This window comes from Hemicordylus capensis, chromosome 4, assembly GCF_027244095.1.
Source record: "Hemicordylus capensis ecotype Gifberg chromosome 4, rHemCap1.1.pri, whole genome shotgun sequence".
NCBI classification, from domain to species: Eukaryota; Metazoa; Chordata; class Lepidosauria; order Squamata; family Cordylidae; genus Hemicordylus; species Hemicordylus capensis.
Genome location: NC_069660.1, coordinates 90,933,619 through 90,950,051, shown reverse-complemented (window position 1 = coordinate 90,950,051; position 16,433 = coordinate 90,933,619). Strand labels below are relative to the sequence as shown.

The following is a 16,433-nucleotide window of genomic DNA, read 5'->3' as shown; positions in this document are numbered from 1 at the left end:
AAAGGCAGATGCCATAGTGATGGCAGTTGCAGGTAGCAAAGGCAAACGCCTTGGTCCAAATGCAAGGGCACCCTGGGTAGAGTGCTGGCTTGCAAGAGGGCTAGTTGGCAAAAGGCAAAAGTGTGGTTACATTTTTGGGGGGTGGGGGGTGGGAGGGTTATAGGCAAAAACATACTCTGGAGCATTGACCAGGGGCTGAGGACTGGCAAATCCTTGGATAATTCTTTGATTGAGTTTAGGAATTCTTGCTCCCATTAAGCTGTGAATTATTGGGTATTGATTAGGTTGTGTCTGGGTGGCTTCTTCCTGTATGCTCCTTGACAAGAGATATTAATAAAAGGAAGCCTGTTGGAGCAAACCATGACAAAGAGAAAGGAGGAGGGAACACCACACATTCTGTCATATACTGGCTTAATTCTGATAATAATGGGGAGGAATTGTTGGGTAGAGTTCAACCCAAACTTGAAGACCCTTATCAAACTAGAAGGAAAAGGACTTGCATTCCTTTTTGTCCCCCCCCCCACTTTCTCTTTTTTCCTCTTGCGACTCTCAAGATGGGTCTGTTCTGAGTTTCTCCTACAAGTGCTCTAATGCAGTGTTTCTCAACATTTTTGGAGCCATAGACTGGTACATTCTTCATGTGCAGTTTCTTGGAGCAGCAGTTAGTAAAGGGGTCACCCCCCATCCCAACCCCAGGCCCCACAAAACAATTTTGGGACAGCAGGGGCCACCGCCGGGAACTCTCCAGAGCTCATTTCAGTGAGCTCATTTCAGCCCTTGTTGCTGGATAATGTTCATTCAAGGAAGCAAAGTAAATGTTATCCAGGAGTGAGGGCGGCCTGCCTAGAAATGAACTCCTTAGAGCTCACCCAGGCTCTGTGGATCCCAGGCCTCGCCACTCTACACATTATGGACCAGTACCCTGACAGAGTGGTACCCAATAGCTCATGGACCAGCGGTCTGCGGACCGGTGGTTGAAAAACACTGCTCTAATGCACTCAGCAAGGGGCCTCTTCTCTGGCTTGCTGCAGGTCTTTGCAAATGAACCGAATGAGTGCCTTTTAGGAAAGCGACTTGCCAGAATGACCTTTTACCTGGAATGTTTCCAGTGTTTCTCTTCCAAGCAAAATGGTAGGAGAGAAAATAGCTAAGGCTTGGGTTTTGGAGACACCCCCCAAATGGCAAAGTGAATGGGTCTGATAACAGCCGCTGCTTGCTGCAAGAACAGGCTCTCTCAGCTGTGGTAGAAGGTGTGCATGCACATGCCGTGGGCAATGTGTCGTGCTGTATCACAGCCACCGTTATCTGCTATGTGCTTTCAAGGAGATAGGGTGGACAGTGAAAAAGTAAATGGATAATTGAGGCAAAATGATTTTATTTCTCTGATTTGAAAGTATACCCAACACCTTACTTATTAAAAATTATCATTAAAGGTGGAGGAATAACATGATCAGATTCAAATACAATTATGTCATGTGACTAATATGTGAGCCAACACAGTTTTTCATAACATATTTATTGTAGAACGTGTGAGGAGGAACGTTTGAGTCTCCCTTTACAGCACTCATATTTGAATTCCAATGTAAAACACAAACTACTTGTACATTGTGGAAATGTTAAAGACATTGTTCCTTTAAGACAGGACCTCAGCCTCCTTAGTTGTTTTTACTGGAGGGTGGAGTTATAGGTTCAATTCACATGTAACGCGAAACCGTGGTTAAGTGGGGCAGAATGCCTGTACGTCTGAATGGGTGAAACCACAGTTTCATGGCAAAAGCAACCTGCAGTTTCCCTTGCCAAACTCCAGTTTGAACCTTCAGTTTCTAGTGAGTTCACCACTCCAACCTGAGATTTGGGGGCAGCAGCATTATGTCCAAATGCAGATGCCACCATAACTGAGGTTTCATGCAGTCTCTGGAACCAAAGTCAAAGAGAGGGAGGCCCAGACCTACCCAGGAACGCGCCCACCCCATGCCTGCTTAAATTGTTGCCCTGTTGAAGGCACATTTTTGCCCACAGCCATCAGTTACCTTGCACAGATTCAACTTCTTTAAGAGAGACCAAAAAGACAGTGAGGACATAGCAGATTATTTGGCTGAACTCGGGCGCCTTGCTGAATTTTGTGAGTTTGGAAACCTTCTAGATGGCCTGCTTAATGATTGGTTTAGCTGTGGAATTTAAGATGAAGCAATCCAACACTGCCTCCTCTCTGAATCAAATCTGACCCTTGCTATAGTGCAAGAAAAGGCTTTGGGAGCAGAAGCTGCATCACAACATGTGGAGGGAATCCATCACGCAAACACTTCCAATGTGCTCATGCTTCAAGATGAGCAGGAATAAGAGTATCCTCAACCAGTTCAGCGAATCACCCTCCTTTCCACAGTCACAGAGGCCTAGCTATCTGCCAGTATACTCAAGCTGTAGTGGGCAGCTCTACATGGCATGGGGTCTGGGTACCTCTCAGATCGTATTTGCCCATATTAACTTACTAGGGCCCTCCCTCATAATCTCAGGCCCTGTTCATAGCCCTGCCACTAACAGAGATCTGGTTGGTGAGGACTAGAGACAGGGAACTTTCATTTGTGGCCCCTCGGCTTTGGAACGCCCTCCCTGAAGAGCTTTGCCATGCTCCCTCCCTTAGTGGGTTTTTAAAAACAAACAAACTAAAAACATACCTTTTTAAAGAGGCTTTTTATTGCTCCATATTTGGTTATATCTGGTAGGTTCTTTAGTTTTTAGTTTTTAATCATTCTCAATTTTTAGCTTTTATGATAACTTTTAAGTTGAAACTTAATTCTGATTGTGGTTTTAGTCTAACTTTTAACTTGTTTTCTTAATTACATTAATTTCATTAGTTTTATTGTAGCTTGTATCTATTTTATTGTTGTGAGCTGCTCCGAGCAGTAGTGTACTGGAGGGGCAGGGATTAAATATTTTAAATAAATAAATAGGGAGGATGGGTGTTGTGTATTGTGGAAATGTTAAAGATAATGGCTGCATTCATCTGTAACGTGAAACTGGAGGTTGACAAACCCGCAGTTTAAATTTTAAACTGTAGACCGGGTGGGTCGGTACCGCCATCTCTATGGCTGTAGTTTCAAAAACCACATGGAACTGTGGTTATTGCGCTCTCCAAATTCAGATGTAATGCTTCAGTGGCCGAACCTCAGATCTCGATGACAAACCTTCCTGCAAACCGAAGGTTCAAATTGGAGTTTGGTGAAGCAAATCACAGGTCACTTTCATTGTAAAACAGCGGTTGCATGCAATTGCAATGTTAATTCTGGTTTCATGTTATGTCCAAATTCAGCCAATGCTGCTTGAAGTCAGGGCCTCAATCTGTTTAGTAGTTGTTACTGGAGGGTGGAGTTATAGTTTGTTAGACAGCAGGTGCCTCGGCTGTTAGTTTCAGGCCGATGGTTTCTTCAAGGACCTGCCTCAGATAAGTTCAGTTATTGTACATGCTTGTCCAAGGATTAAAAATAAATAAATATTTCTTCAGTCATCCTGCAGTATCTTGCTATCTTGTGTGCTGACAATACTATGCTACTGTTCAGCCCTCAAAAACCTAGGATTGCAGTGTCCATGAGCATGTTTTGAATGCAAAATAAGTATCAACATTGTTAGTGCAAGCTGACTTTCCCCTCCTGATTAGAATGAAAACTCATCAATGACTATCTTTTGGTTAACACTCTATGAAATAATGCAGCAGACACATGAAATGAAAACAAACAGGCAGCAATTCTCCATATTCTATCTGCAATGAAAGGTCATCCCTGCAAAAATGTTGCCATTTCACTTGGGCAGATGGACATCCTGATATTCTAAGTACATCTCAGGGCCCCATATAAAAAATGAAGCTTGTACAGTCAGACAACAAAGTAGTTAGAGGATCATCATCTTGACACATTTCTTACATAGCCATGCGATGAAGGTGGAGGTTTGGTACAAAAGTTTTCCTTTTCTGCACTGCGAAATGACACAAAACAAATCTTTTCCCTTCAGTCTTTTTTCTCACTCCCATTCCCTTCCACATTTTAAAAATACCTTGTACATTCCAGCATCTACTATCACATTTCTTATCTTTCTTGGTTTACCTGAAGCCTAGCTACTTTCCCAAAATAGAAAGAATTTGTTATCTAACATTGAAGTCAATGAAGAAGAAGAAGTGTTCCACTCCCCCCACAGATATACCAGTAACAGTAAAGACAAGACTACATACAATATCATTTGTTTTACTCTAAATTCTATTTCTTGGTAGCAATGTTTTCTTTTCTTTTTTCATTTAAAGGTGGTATACCAGATAGAAAAAGTTAACAATGGTTTTACTTTCTGTGTAAAAAGAATATCTGTTGTTACAGAAACTAATTTTTTTTCACAAGTTTGAAAAGCTTTGACTTTTAAAGTGTATGACAGAGGAAAATAAACGTTAGAGAAGAAACATGTACAGTACTACTGTAATAGTCTTCAAACAAAACATTTTAATAATTGGAAATGGGTATAACTGGATGTGCAGAAATGCCACCTTTTCATTCGATATATGGTGAACATGTGAGAAGATAAATATTTTGTGTGTGTGTGTGGGTGGAGTTTCTATTGATCATTGGTATAATGATTGGGTACTCTGTACCACATGATTCTTAATGTATATTGGTTATTTAAAATAAGTTATTTCTCTAGATCACTGCTTCTTGGTTTGGAACCTTTAAACCTCTGAAGAGATGTTAATTGCTATTTATTTTATTTACTTATTTATTTAAAACATTTTTACCCCGCCCCTCCCGTACATTACTGCTTGGGGCAGCTCATTACTGCTTGGGGCATTTATAAAACAGTTATATTATAAAATAAGACTAATAAAATTAACCTAATTAAACAAGTTAAAAATCCAGGCTAAAACCACAATCGCTTTTTTAAAACCACTTTTAAAATTCCAAATTAAAATCTGAAAGCTAAAAACTAAGAATTATAAAAACTAAAGACTAAAGAATCTACCAGATATACACAACAGGCGAAACATTAAAAAACCTCTTTAAAGAAATGTGTTCTTAGTTGTTCCTTAAAACACTGAGAGAGGAAGCATGGCGAAGCTCTTTAGGGAGGGCATTCCAAAGCCGAGGGGCCACAACCAAAAAGGCCTTGTGTCCAGTCCCTGCCAATCAGATCTCTTTTAGTGGCAGGGCCTTGAGCAGGGCCTGAGATGATGAGCGGAGTGTCAGGAGCATGTCTGTCCAGTGTCTGAGTCAAGGTTTCTGTCAAGGCCACTGGAAGTTTCTCAGCATCCTCTCTGGTCCATCTGTCTGACGTCTTTGTTGAGGTCTTGGGCAGGGTCGCAGGCAGCTCCTTTGAGTCCCTCCCGGTCTGAAAAGAAAACACTTTAATGGAAGTATCTGGTTCAAACTGCCTTCCCCCACAACCTGGTTCGCTCAACAGATATCCATGGGTCCAGAGCACAACAAGGTGCAAGGTCTCCTCCATGAAAGGAAATAGTGACTGGGCACAGCAGTCCAGTCACGAGCAGGTAACAAGGGTTGGTCAAGAAACTGGTCAAGCCAGAAACTCCAAAGCCAACACGAAGCTGGAAATCCTCAGTCAGAGGCTGGGGCTGCAGCAACACTCCAGGAATGATACGTTGCTTCTAGCAACTTGGTCGTGGTCTGTTGACAGATTTATAGCGCTTGGCTAATTGCCTGCCTCCCTCAGCCAGCTGCTGTAAATTCAGTGTTTATCTGCCTTGTTACAGAGATGCTCACTTTGTCTCAAAGGCTGTAGCTGTGTATCACACAGTTGCCAATGTTTGGTACGCCTTCGTTCTTTGGGGGTTATTGTTTGTACTTCCAGCAGCTCAAGTCTGACTGCTGGCCACCCAGTCTGTCTGCTTCTGATGGCCCCTCAGGACCTGCAGCCTCAACTTGGGCTGCCTCAGCTTCTTCCTGCAGCCCAACAAATGAACTCTCCTCCTCTTGCTTTGCTGGAGAGTTGCCAACTTCCTCCTCCTCCTCCTCTTCACTATCTGAGGGTAAGGGCATGACACAGAGGGTCCTGGCAGGTTCATATGAGTGAATGCAGTCCAACAGGTACCCCGGCTCCAAGCCATGTAGGGCTTTAAAGGTCAATACCTGCACCTTATCTTTAGCCTGGAAGCGGACGGGTAGCCAATGAAGCTGACACAGGATGGGTGTAATACTCATGAAGCGATTCGCACCCACGAGCATCCTTGCAGCAGGATTCTGAACCAGCTGAAGCTTCCGAACCATTAGCTTCCTACACTAAACATTAGTGTAGTGGTAACTTGTGAACACTGAAGAAGTGGTTCTTTAAAACCTAAAATTTGGTGATTCCTTATCCCGAGTCACACCATTAGTCCATCCAGTTCAATATGTCAAAACTGACTGGCAGGTTACAGGCAGGAGTCTTTCCCAGCACAACCTGGAGATGCCAGACAGTAATCCTGGGAATATTTGCATGCAAGCACACAGATGCTCTTCTACTGAGCTATGGCCCCACTCTAAGGGGTATATCTTAGAGCAGTGGTACCCAAATTGGGAGCCTCCAGATGTTGCTGAACTACAACTTCCATCAGCCCCATCTACAATTTACTGTGTCTGAGGATGATGGGAGCTATAGTTCAGCAATATCTGGAGGCTCTCAGCTTGGGAACCACTGTCTTAGATTGTTTGCATGTAGTCCCCCATCCAAATGCAAACCAAGGCAGACCCTGCTTAGCAAAAGGTACAGTTCATGCTTGGTACCACGAAACCAGCTCTTCTGGCCAAGTTAACTGAATTTGTCAGGTTGTATGTCAGTAGACAAAGAGTATAGAGTTGTAAGAAAATTTGGTCTCCAGGTATGCTGTATATGAACACCCATTTCAAACTAGATATGCAGTCTTACAGGAGTTTTTTCATTACTGTGAATTTGTATATTTGTAGGTTTTATTATTTAGAGTAACTTTAATAATAATAGGGTGTGGAATTGATGTAAAATAGGTTTTATTGACTGAACTGCTGTAACTGATTTCCTAACACTATCCAACTGTGTGCTTACCAGTGATACAGCTCCAATTATCTTAAGAACTTTGCTTGGTAAATTGATGGAGAGCATAATAAAATATATAGTCTGTCTGTCTGTGCAAAATAAAGCCATGCTTCCTGATGACCTACAGATACCAAATTTTGCATGAACAATCCTGCCACTAAAATTAATTGAATATACTACTTTTTATGGCAGAATATTCTGGCAGAAATTTTAAATAATTTCTTGTGTAGTTTTATAAAGAAACTCTGAATATTTTAACTATTACTGTTATCAACTGATTTTTAACACTCAGTAATCAGATCAATAATTCCAAAGACGCCACACCTAAGAAAAAAAGATCTCAGAAGCAAATTTACTGTGATTTAAATTTACAATTTATAGTCATTATTGAATAAAATGAATAATGTTTGGGGCTTCTTCTAGTTAAAGATAAAATTATCAAGTAGAGTGGGGGGAGAAACAATCTTGGAAGCAGCAAATAGCAATACATGGACAGTACTTACATTGGAGGGAAGTAACCCAAATGATCTGGGTTAGGACCAGTGCTTTTACTCATGTTTGTAAATCATCTGCAGTTAGGGATGAGGTGACTGAGTTTGTGGATGACCCCAAATTATTCAGAATGGTGAACCAAGTAGAGTGTGACGATCTCCAAAAGAATGTATCCAAACTGGGTGAATGGGCAACAAAATGTCAAATGAGGGTCAATGTGATGCCCATAGGGACAAAAAATCCTAACTGATGAGATCTGCAGTCATGGCGACTAAATGGTGCCAAGAAACCTTGGGGTTGTGGTGGATAGAATAATGAAAACGTTGTCCCAGTGATAGGCAGCTGTGAAGAAAGCAAATTATATGTTAGAGATTAATGGGAAAGGGACTGAAAATAAAACTGCCAGTAATGTAGAGCCCAGTAACCTTATACAAATCTATAGTGAGGCCATTCCTGAAATAATGTATACAGTTCTCCTCTTCTAAAACAGGAGTTAGCAGAGCTGGGAAAGGTGCAGAAAAGGGCAACCAATAATTATGAGGAGGCTGGAGCTCATACTCTACAAGGAAAAGATTACACATTTGGGGCTTTTTAGTTTAGATAAATGATGACTCAGGGAGAACATGCCAGAGGTTTATAGAATTATGCATCATACGATGAAAGTGGATGGAGAGAAGCTTGCTTCCCTCCCCCGCCCTCCATATACTGGAACTCATGGTCATTCAATGAAATTGATTGGCAGGAGATATGGGACAGAAAAAATAAGTTCGCATAATTTTCTTTCTTTCTTTCTTTCTTTCTTTCTTTCTTTGATTGATTTCTATACCGCCCTTTCAAAAATGGCTCAGGGCAGTTTACAGAGAGAACTAATAAATAAATAAGATGGATCCCTGTCCCCAAAGGGCTCACAATCTAAAAAGAAACATAAGATAGACACCAACAACAGTCACTGGAGCAGTTACTCTCCCCCTGCTAAATAAAGAGAATCACCAGGTTAAAAGGTGCCTCTTTGCCAAGTTAGCAATATATAATTAGTGTGCTGACATAAGGTGTGCTGATGGTCATTAGCTTAGGCTTTAGACGGAATTAGACAAATCCAGGGAGAACAGTTATCAATGGCTACTAGTCATGATGGCTAAATGCTATTTCTAGTTTCACAGACAGCATGCCACTAATACCAGTTTGTTTGTTTGTTTAGCATATTTTTATACCGCCCAAAACGCAAGTTCTCTGGGAGGTTTACAAAACAATTAAAACAACCAATAAAAAAGATTAACATATTTCAACGATTAAATTTTAAAAAGTTAAAACTATTAAAACACAACTAAAACAGTATCTAATTAAAAGCCTGGGTGAACAAATGTGTCTTGACTGCCCTTTTAAAAGATGGAAGAGATGGGGAGGCTCTTCTTTCAGCAGGAAGTGTCTTCCAAAGCCTTGAGGCAGCAATGGAGAAGACCCAGCAACTCCTAGCCCTCTTTATGGACTTTCCAGAGATCTCATTGTCTCTTTCCAGAGATCTCAGAGATCTCATGGGAAGCAGGTTGCTTGATCTGCTAATTGATTTGATCCAGGAGGGCTCTTACATTATTGAAACTCATGCCAGTCCAGCTATTTTTATGTTTGCACTCACCAGTTAGCCTTATCTAAATAGCTATAATCAAATGTAGGGGGAAAATGGCAGTTCAGTCCCCAGATAGCAAAGCAAAACCATTTTGGTGAGAAAAGAGCAAAGCAAGAGTTCTTTAGCATTGAAGAACTACAAGGATTTATTTAAAGAAAAGGTTACAAATGTGAAAAAGCCTGCAGCTTAATTTCAGCTGTAGCTCATGCCTGAAGAGCGGGACCAAAAACAAACATCCATCTCTGGAAGGAATGGAGATTAACCCTGGAAGAACAAAGAGGGGAGGAGTCCAGCACTTTTATCCATGACCCTAAACCCCGCCCCCCAGTGGTCACTATGAGACATTGCAGCTGAGAGCTGATGCTGCCAGGGTCCTAGGTCCAAAGGTAAAAAGGTTATGCTCGATGCTTTCCCTTTGTACTTTCCCCCGCACCATTTTTCCTGGTTCAAATTGACTCCCTCAGCTGATATTGGCACCACCACAGCACTTATAGATGCTAAATTCCTTTATACTAGCTGACCCTGCACAGAGCAACTGTGTGCTCTTTGGGGCCAGCTACCTCTCCCTCCCCCACCTTCTGCCCCAGTCTGCGGCCGGTGACCAATTCTCCTGGGTGCTCCTCAGCCAATCAGGCACCTCCACCGCCCAGCCAATCAGCTGGGCGCTGGTACGCACATTCCAAGGCTCACCCATGAGAATTAAATATATATAATGTTACCAGTACTACAGTTTCCATATCAACTGTATGATAATGATATTTGTTATTTAATGACGAATGGAAGAAATGAATAAAAAATTGGAAAATTAATCTTAAGAGAGAGAAAAATCTTCTCACTGCTGTAATTTAATCCTGCTTAATCTTGTTATTGTATGAAGTGTATGTGATGGGGATTATATTATATCTTTTACACTTTTACTGTGAAAAAATAAAGTCATAAACAATGGGGAAATAAGAGAAAATAAATCTGTGTTCCAAGTTAGACATTGCCTTTTAAAAAAAGTTATTTTCTAAAAAGGTTTCATGCAAACTGTAGTTGCATAAACTCTTGAAGTTTCTTCCTTCCATCATATTTAGTTGAGGGCTGATTTATCTTCTCCGTTCTGCAATACTCCATGCTAATACTGATGACACTGGCTGGTCATCAGGTTTTAGCTGATATTATTATGTTCCTTTCTACTGCTTCTCATTTTTCTTCTATAGACAAGGGTGACCCCACCAGCTGCTACTTTTGACAGAAACATTATCTTCAAAGATTTCTCTGCCTCTGGGGCTCAAATTTACACCAGAGAGATGTGAAGTTAGCATGTCAAAGACCAAATAAATCGTTGGGCTGCAGGCTGAGCAGCTGTAGGTCTTTCCAGGAGACTAAAGGAATATAAGAGAATCTTTCCAGGGCCTTTTGGCCAATTGCTTCTGGAAAAGAGCTAAAAATGTATTATTGGGATCTGGGATTGTTACAGGCTGGAATTACTATTTCTTGAAGAATAAATACATATGGGACCAGTTATCATGATCTGACTGTGTGGTGCCATCGAATGTCGGACGGTGGAGGGAGAAAGAGGAATGTGTGCTCCTGATTCTTGGAAATCTGTGTGGTGAAAAGGCCTGGAAGGTAATCATGTGGGAGGGGCCATCATAGTTGCTCAGTGCAAGCAACTGACATTGGTTATCTTAAATTTAAAGTGAGGATGGCTGTTGGTTGACAACACTGAGCAACCATGATGGGCCCATCCCAACGGATCACTTTACAGATCTTTTCGCTGCACAAATGACCAGAAATCTAGAGCATCCATGCCTTCTCCTCTCTCTGGCACCCAATATTCAGCAGCATAACTAAGATAGATAGATCATGGGTACCGGCCCATAATAAAGCACAAATCTTTACAAAGCTGCAGTGTATTTTCATATGTGTGTGTACAGGGACTCACTTCTCTCTCCCTCAGCATATCTTTGTGCCCAGTACATTCAAACACTCAATTGTAAATTACTAATGGAGAATGATAGCCTTTTGTGACCCATTTAAAGATATATATTTTTTCTTAACAGTAAACCTTCGCCCTGGAGCAGAGGAGAAAGTGGTGTTTATTACAGCTCGTGTCCATCCAGGGGAAACACCATCATCTTTTGTGTGTCAAGGTGAGTAGCTTCGAACATCACTTTTTGAACTAAAGCCGGAAATGGAGACTGTGTTTGAGTTGTCACTAGCCTTTTAGGTTCATTGCTTAAAATACATGATACATCTATATCCTTGGCTGTTCCATTTTAAATTTTAAGCAGAAAGACTAGCAGACTTTGGATTCTGGGCAAATCCCAATGTTAATGCCCAAGGAATGATAATGCTCACATTTGTTAATCTGTAGTATTCCATAAATAACATTGTTAATAAATAATCCAGGTGATAATAAAATCTATGGCACATGTGCAAGTTGGACCAGCTTTTTAAAGGAAGGGACAAAAAACTGTTGAGTGTGTGCAGTAAGAAAAGGTTTTGGTATGTTTGCAATTTTTTAAAACAGTGTTTTCTTTTGTTTTGGGGCATACAGTGTTTGCATTGATTGCTTTGTTCAGGTTAAAAGCCCCCACCCCCCAGCCCTTGTTACAATATTGTCAAGGAATTGCCCTGTTTCTACATACTTCCTTTTTACAGATGGGTCTTACATAGCACGATTTCAAAAGGATGAAGTTGAAGAGGTCATGTAGTAGGATTCTTTGTTCCCTTAATGTTACTGAATGGGATTTCAAATATTACTAGTGCTGCTGCCAACATTCATAAAGGTCCAGATGTCAACTCAGCTGGTTTCTGCTGGTTCAACACCTCTGGAGTGTAAATGCACTCTTACATATGATAATGTGCAATTGCCATTGTGCATTAAACTGCCATTGTACTAGGACTTTAAAAAAAAGCTTATAATGGACAATTACTGACCTAGCTGGTATGTGCTGGCCTATCAAGAGATATTAGCCATGATAGCTAGATGGAGCTTCTGTGTTCAGAGTTGATAGGCCTGTAAATACCTGATGAGGTGACTAACAGGGGACCTGCTACCTTTATGCCCTGTGTGCGAGCTTCCAGAAGCATCTGTCCGCTTTTGGAAACAATGCTAGAATATATGTTTCTAACCCAGCAAGGCTGATCCATATTCTTATCCAATTCTATATTGCATAATAACAGTGAAGAAGGCATTCCACATGGCTGATGAAAAAGCCAGAAACCAGGGGCATAGGCTTGGGGAGAGGAGGACCTTGTCCACCCCTCTCCCTGATGAACTCTTGGAATGAGGGAGATAATGAAAAAAATAGGGAGGGGTGGAGCTGGGGGGCCCTCAGGAGCTGGGGTCCAGAGTTCTTTGAACCCATCTGCTAGTACTCAATTATAGCTAAACCCCTGCCAGAAAGGAATCCATGGCTATTTTTTGGAATATATAAAGCCGGTTGGAATATATAAATTTTTTGGAATATATAAAGCCAATATAAAGGCTCGTTTTCTAGAAATATGTTAGAAACTTGCTTTGTGTACAGTTGCAATGCATTGTTCATCACTTTGTTCTCTTAGATGCCAGATAAATACCTTTTTGTTTTAAATTGTTTTAAATTTTGATTTTAAAAAGTTTTAAAATTGCTTTGTATTTTGTATTTCCCCCCACCACATTTTGATATGTTATTTAATGTGTTAGGTGTTTTTATTAGATGTTTTAATGCTGTGTTCTGAGCCACCCAGAGAACAATTTGTTATGGGGTAGCTAACAATTTATTATTATTATTATTATTTATTTATTTACACAGTCAGACAGGTGTTATTGACTGGTTTGTTTTATCCAGACATCGAGTCCTTCCCAAGGACCAGGGATGGCTGAATTTTATTCTCAGTGTTGTTGCTGTTAGTATAGATATCGTCGCAGAATATAGGCTGTTCCCAGTAAAGTTGCTTTTTGTAATTGGCTGATGGTGATTTCTGTGGCCCCTATGGTGTTGAGGTGCTCTTCAAGTTGTTTTGGAATTGCTCCTAGGGCGCCAATTACCAGTGGGATTATTTTGGTCTTTTTCTGCCACAGCCTTTCAATTTCAATATGTAGATCTTTGTATTTTGTGATTTTTTCTATTTCTTTTTCTTCTATTCTTCTATTCTGCTATCCCCTGGTATTGCTATGTTGATTATTTTAACTTGTTTTTCTTTCATCTCGACTACAGTTATATCTGGTGTATTTTGTGGCAGATGTTTGTCTGTTTGTAGTCGGAAGTCCCATAATATTTTTGCATCTTCATTTTCTTCAACTTTTTCAGTTGTATGGTCCCACCAATTTTTGGCTACAGGTAGCTTGTATTTTTTGCAGATGTTCCAGTGTATCATCCCTGCTACCTTGTCATGCCTTTGTTTTTAGACAGTCTGCGCGATCTTTTTACAACAGCTGATTAGGTGGTCCACGGTTTCATCTGCTTCTTTACAAAGGTGGCACTTGCTGTTTGTTGTTGATTTTTCTACTTTATTTATTTATTTATTTATTTATTTATTTATTTATTTATTCGATTTCTATACCGCCCTTCCAAAAATGGTTCAGGGTGGTTTACACGGAGAAATAACAAACAAATGTTGCTCTTATTGCATTTGTTCTTAGTGCCTGTTCTTGTGCAGCCAGTATTAAACCCTCAGTTGTTGTTGTTGTTGTTGTTGTTGTTGTTAATGCATGTTTGACTTGTTTGGGAGTGCATGGATTGGAACTTGGTGAATTTCTCTGTGCACTGAGCCATCCTGCTTAATACCTCTTGTGAAACGGTCTCTTGTGTATAATTAGTGTTGTAAGAACTGATGAAGAATCAGAGTAAATTCCCCTTGGAAAAGTGGTCTGAGATATAATTTGTCACACAGAATGAGGCACACAAAATTAGTACACATATTTTCAGAAGATTTGATGTCATAGCAGCTACATGAGGATCTAGTCTTCATCAGAACAGTGCATGTGTGTACGCCCTTTCACTCCATTCCTCAGTCTCAACAAAAACCCTACACTGCTAAGCTGCTATTTGCTTCAGAAGGGAAGTTGCTAGGCACATAAGTAAATCCCACTTAATAGTTACTATAGGCTGGATAACTAACAAAATTAGAATTTTCCTCCCATGCACATTCTCACCCCAAACATAATTAAGAAAGAATTTTGCAATCCTATTCATGTCTACGGGAAAGTAAGTCCCACTAATTTCAGTGGGACTTATTAGCTAGTAATTGTTCATAGGATTATAGCCTAAATCAATTACCTCATGGGCTGCTTTTATTCAAGCTTGGATTTACTTCTTACTCATGTAAACAAAACGTATCCAGAAGCAAGAGCTGATTTTATAAACAAACCTAGTCTTTGGCTGTGATCATTTAGGGCTTATAGGGTTGAGTCTCGGTGGTGAAAATGGGGTTTTAGTCCTTAAATTACTGTCTGCAAAATAACTGAATGCTAAATCTACTTTAGCTTTCCTTACCTAATATCTTTGTTTTAATGTGAAAGTGAGAAATATAATTTCTGTACCTGCTCTTTCTATTGTAATAGATTCTGCAAGGGTATAATGTATACTTTCCCACAGTCTTGGAATGATGCTTATCTAGGGGTGCTTCCACACACCCTTTCCCCCTGAAAGTTCTGTCCTTTGTTCACTCACTTTTTAACGGAGCGTACAGATGGCTTTGTTTTCAAATCATTTACCAGTGTTTTCTGAGTTCTTTTCCTGCATTTTCTGGACCTTATTTGTGACATTTTAAAATAATAAAACACAATTGGAACTTCAGACTGTGAAGTGTGGACAAAGCTCTATTAAGATTTTTCAGGTCTACCATGCCTTTAAATTAAACTCTCATGTATTTATTAGTGCAAATATATATTGCCAGAAACAAGTTTCTCATGGTGGTTTACAGTTGGTTAAAAACAGTTGGTTAAAAACTTCAAACCACGGTTCAGGCACATTTTTATTTTCTTTTTTAAAAAGTGAAATTGTATTATTAACTTAAAAAGAAAAGCAGAGGAAATCAATAACTATAGACATGTCCCTTTTCAGCAATAGATGACATGGGGTAACTAACAGCAAAGCTATTCAAGAGGAAATGCACTCATTCTCCTGCTGGGATCATTAGGAAGCAAAAGAATGGGCTAAACCTGCAAGCAATAAAGATTGGGGTTTTTTTTAGGCTGCCAGGTAAATGTGTTGAATGAAACATATTTATGAGTTGACATTATAGATAGATCTTAGCTGCAGGCAAGGACATTACTAGCTAATATAATACTATATTAAATGCAGTGTGAATCCTCCATTTTAATTCTGTTTGCAGCTAATTGTGGAAAAGCAATGCATCAGCTCTAGTGTAGAAGCACCCTCGGTGTGTGCATGAGAGGGGAATATCCCACAGTTGGACACTGATGCTGACATTCATCTTCAATTAATTGGAGGCTGACCTTAAGCAGACCTTGAAGGCTGTAGACAGAAAAGGGAATTCAGATGCACAAAAGGGCATCTCAGCAAATCAGACACCTGGGACTATAATATCAAGAAGAAGTAGAGCCAAAAAGTGGCTTTTAGATCTCTTCTCATTACACAATTTAAGTGAATGTGTTCCCTTGCCAAGCCAAGTTAAATCAAGTGGCGTGAAATGAAAATCTATTCTGTTCCTAACAGCATGTTGGGTTTAATGTCTTTATTTTTAGCACATATTCTCTTCCATTATGGTGGGGAGGGAACCCCCTGAAACTTTAAAAGTAAGTTTGGATCCACTGGGGCTGTAGATCTGGAGGCTGAGCACTAGGTGGATTTCATGCTAGCTGACCCCAAGGTTCCATCTCAATCAGAAGTTCACTCTGCTGTCATGCAATTGAACTTCAAATGGTTAAAAGGCTGTATTTGTGTTCTGATCATCTGGGGTATTTATTCCCTGAGATATTCCAATATAGCTCCTTAAAAAGAATGATGGTTTTCCATTTCACTTCTCAGAGACCTCATCTTAGGGATTTTATCTAGGGAGGGGAAAGGATTCCCATGAGCACAAATAAGACAGCATTACTGTGCTCACTACACAAGATATACTTCTCTCCCTAGCCCCAAATAGTGTATTTCTAGGGAAATTTGGAGGCACATGCAACCATGAGTTTGGAAATTTAGGAAGCTTGTTCTGTTCTTTTGAAAATAGCAAGTTTCTTAACATGACATGAGATCATATTTCTAGTTGTTCTTGGTCTCCCTCCCTGCACCCTGTCCTTCCTTAAGATGTCTCTGGACTGCTAACTAAAAGCCCCTTAAGGACCTAA

The 16,433-nt window shown here is 40.3% G+C and overlaps 1 protein-coding gene across 2 annotated transcripts in view; it reads left to right on the top strand.

The window, feature by feature from the left end:
* The window catches only part of AGBL4 (AGBL carboxypeptidase 4), a 1,553,201-nt gene that overhangs the window by 1,172,931 nt on the left and 363,837 nt on the right, over positions 1 to 16,433 (top strand). For both annotated transcript variants that reach the window (XM_053245332.1, XM_053245331.1), the window contains exon 7: positions 11,203 to 11,292. In XM_053245332.1, the coding sequence (XP_053101307.1) occupies positions 11,203 to 11,292 (90 nt within the window). The remainder of the gene's footprint in view (positions 1 to 11,202; positions 11,293 to 16,433) is intronic.